Source organism: Panthera pardus, unplaced genomic scaffold (genome assembly GCF_024362965.1).
Source record: "Panthera pardus isolate Hobbes unplaced genomic scaffold, ASM2436296v1 HiC_scaffold_12, whole genome shotgun sequence".
Lineage (NCBI taxonomy): Eukaryota > Metazoa > Chordata > Mammalia > Carnivora > Felidae > Panthera > Panthera pardus.
The window spans coordinates 103,352,133-103,354,786 of record NW_026526677.1 but is presented as its reverse complement, the minus strand read 5'-3'; the positions used below and the strand labels follow the sequence as shown (position 1 = coordinate 103,354,786).

The 2,654-nt window shown below is 46.5% G+C and overlaps 1 protein-coding gene across 1 annotated transcript; it reads left to right on the top strand.

Moving 5' to 3' along the window:
* The first annotated feature begins 1,179 nt into the window (after positions 1-1,179).
* CLDN25 (claudin 25) lies at positions 1,180-1,866 on the top strand. Its single transcript, XM_019469316.2, has one exon. The coding sequence runs from the start codon at positions 1,180-1,182 to the stop codon at positions 1,864-1,866; it is 687 nt and encodes a 228-aa protein (XP_019324861.2).
* Positions 1,867-2,654: the final 788 nt, after the last annotated feature.

Genomic DNA, 2,654 nt, shown 5'->3' with positions numbered 1-2,654 from the left:
TTGAATGGGGCATTTTCTATTTTTTTCTGCTTACAAAAATATTAAGTGGTAAACTTATCAAATGTATAAAGTACAGGGGCGCCTGGGTGGCTCAGTCGGTTAAGCGTCCGACTTCGGCTCAGGTCATGATCTCACGGTCTGTGGGTTCCAGCCCTGCGTCGGGCTCTGTGCTGACGGCTCAGAGCCTGGAGCCTGTTTCAGATTCTGTGTCTCCTTCTCTCTGTGACCCTCCCCCGTTCATGCTCTGTCTCTCTCTCAAAAATAAATAAACGTCAAAAAAAAAATTTTTTTAAATGTATAAAGTACATAGACAAGCACAAATAGGGAAATAAAAACTGGTCACTTGCTGGTCTCACTTAGCGAATCAAAAATATTTTTCGTGTCATTGAAGTTTCTTCTACATCACTTTCACATGGCTACCTAGTACTAACCAAAGTGTGCAATCATTAATAATATTTCAATGGACATTTTCATAAATCTTTGTATATATTCGCAATAAATTGGGGTAAGTTCCTGGAGGTAAGGTGCTGCGTCAAAGTATGTGTGTATTTAAAAGTATGAAATTTGGGGAGCCATGGTGGCTCATTCTTTAAGCATCTGACTTCACCTCAGGTCATGATCTCATGGTTCACAGTCTCATGGTTCATGAGTGAGCCTTGCTTCTCTGTCTCTCTGTCTCTGTGTGTGTGTGTCTCTCTCTCCATCTCTCTTTCTCTCTGTCTCTTTCACTCTGCCCCTTCTCTCACTTGTGCTCTCTCTCGCTCTCAAAAAAAAAAAAAAAAAAAAAGTATGGAATGTGAAGTCATGTTGCCCTCCAGAAAGATCTTATCATTGTATATTCCCCAAACACCATTCTCATCCTCTCGGAACTGGGGAGTGATTTTAACTTCAGGTTTATGAATTTACTCATCAAATCGATACTGATGGCTTACTCTCTAGCTTTTCTTTGCCTCTCATGAGACCCTCCCCCAGAACCCACGCCCACATCCCATCTTGGACACACCCCTAAACCCAGTGTTGCCAAGCTCCTGGCACCTGCCTCAGCTGCTGCCTAAAAACTGAAACAAGAGCCCTCTCCGAATGTGAAAGACCTTCCACTGGGTCTCCCCCAAAGTGCTGCCTGCTCACCGGTCACCCAGCCGCCTGTCCTCACTTTCTAGCTCCGTGGTGGGAGCAACCATGGCCTGGAGTTTCCACGGGAAAGCCCAGCTTGGGGGACTGCTCCTCTCCCTCTTCGGCTGGGTCTGCTCATGTGTCACCACCATCCTGCCCCAGTGGAAGACTCTCAATCTGGAACTGAATGAAATGGAGACCTGGATCATGGGGCTTTGGGAGGTCTGCGTGAATCAGGAGGAAGTTGCCGTGTGCAAGGCCTTTGAGTCCTTCTTGTCTCTGCCCCAGGAGCTCCAGGTATCCCGAATCCTCATGGTAGCCTCCCACGGGCTGGGGCTACTGGGGCTCCTGCTCTCTGGCTGTGGGTCCGAATGCTTCCAGTTTCACAGGATCAGATGGGTATTTAAGAGGCGGCTTTGCCTCCTGGGAGGGACTTTGGAAACATCTGCTTCAGCCACTACCCTCTTTCCAGTCTCCTGGGTAGCCTACGCCACGATCCAAGACTTCCGGGATAACAGCATCCCTGAGATTGTGCCTCGCTGGGAGTTTGGAGATGCCCTCTACCTGGGCTGGGCTGCTGGTATTTTCCTGGCCCTTGGTGGGTTACTCCTCATCTTCTCAGCCTGTCTGGGAAAAGAAGACGTGTCCTCTCTCCAGATGGCTGGCCCTAGAGCCCCGCCGTTCTGTGCCCCAGCAAATGAGTCCAATGACTCCTTCTATCTGACACCAAGACCTAGGAACCTGTTCATCTAGGACCTGCTTCTGCCAAGGAATCTCCGGAATAAAGGAATGTCAGTAGAACCCTTTCCCTTCCTTATTCTTTACCACCTTCTATATATTTTCCTCATTTGGGGGTGGTAGTCACTGTCCCAACTTGATAAGGATTTGACTGTCATGGTGATATAGTGAGCCTAATTTGAGAATGAAAAATCAAGGCATAGTTTTCTAGCAAACATGTTTCTGACTTAGATTTTACTTGTATAATACGCTTTTAAACTCATAACATTAATTATGTACTTGATTCATTACTAAGGAAAATATATTGCAAAATTGGCTCCATCATAGAAAATCTAGTGTGAATAGCCACTGCAGATATAAATAGAAATGCTAGAGAACATGCCTTGGCAAATGAAAATGAATTATTGGCCCAGGATAGCCTCTTAAGATAGGAAGCTTCCTTGTTTGTGTTCATTTTCTGCCTCTGGCACACAATTTGAAGGGGAGCTTCACAATATATCTTCGTGATTTTGTAGATTCCTTTTTTTTTTTTTTTAAGTTTATTTATTTTGAAGGAGAGAGAGTGCACGAGCTAGGGAGGGGCAGAGAGAATCCTAAGCAGGCTCCAGATTGTCAGTGCAGAGCCCGATGCGGGGCTGGAACCCACGAAACATGAGATTGTTATGCCCAGAATTCGTGATCCCCAAAGACCACCAGGGAGCCGAGTCCGATACAAAAGCAAAGAGCCTTTATTCGAGATAGGTCGAGCTCAATCCCCTACCTGCACTGACGCAGTGGTGAGATACTGGGGAGGGAGGGGGGGA

Bases quoted from the DNA above. Each gene is read 5' to 3' on its own strand.
- CLDN25 (XM_019469316.2), top strand. From the start codon at position 1,180: ATGGCCTGGAGTTTCCACGGGAAAGCCCAGCTTGGGGGACTGCTCCTC.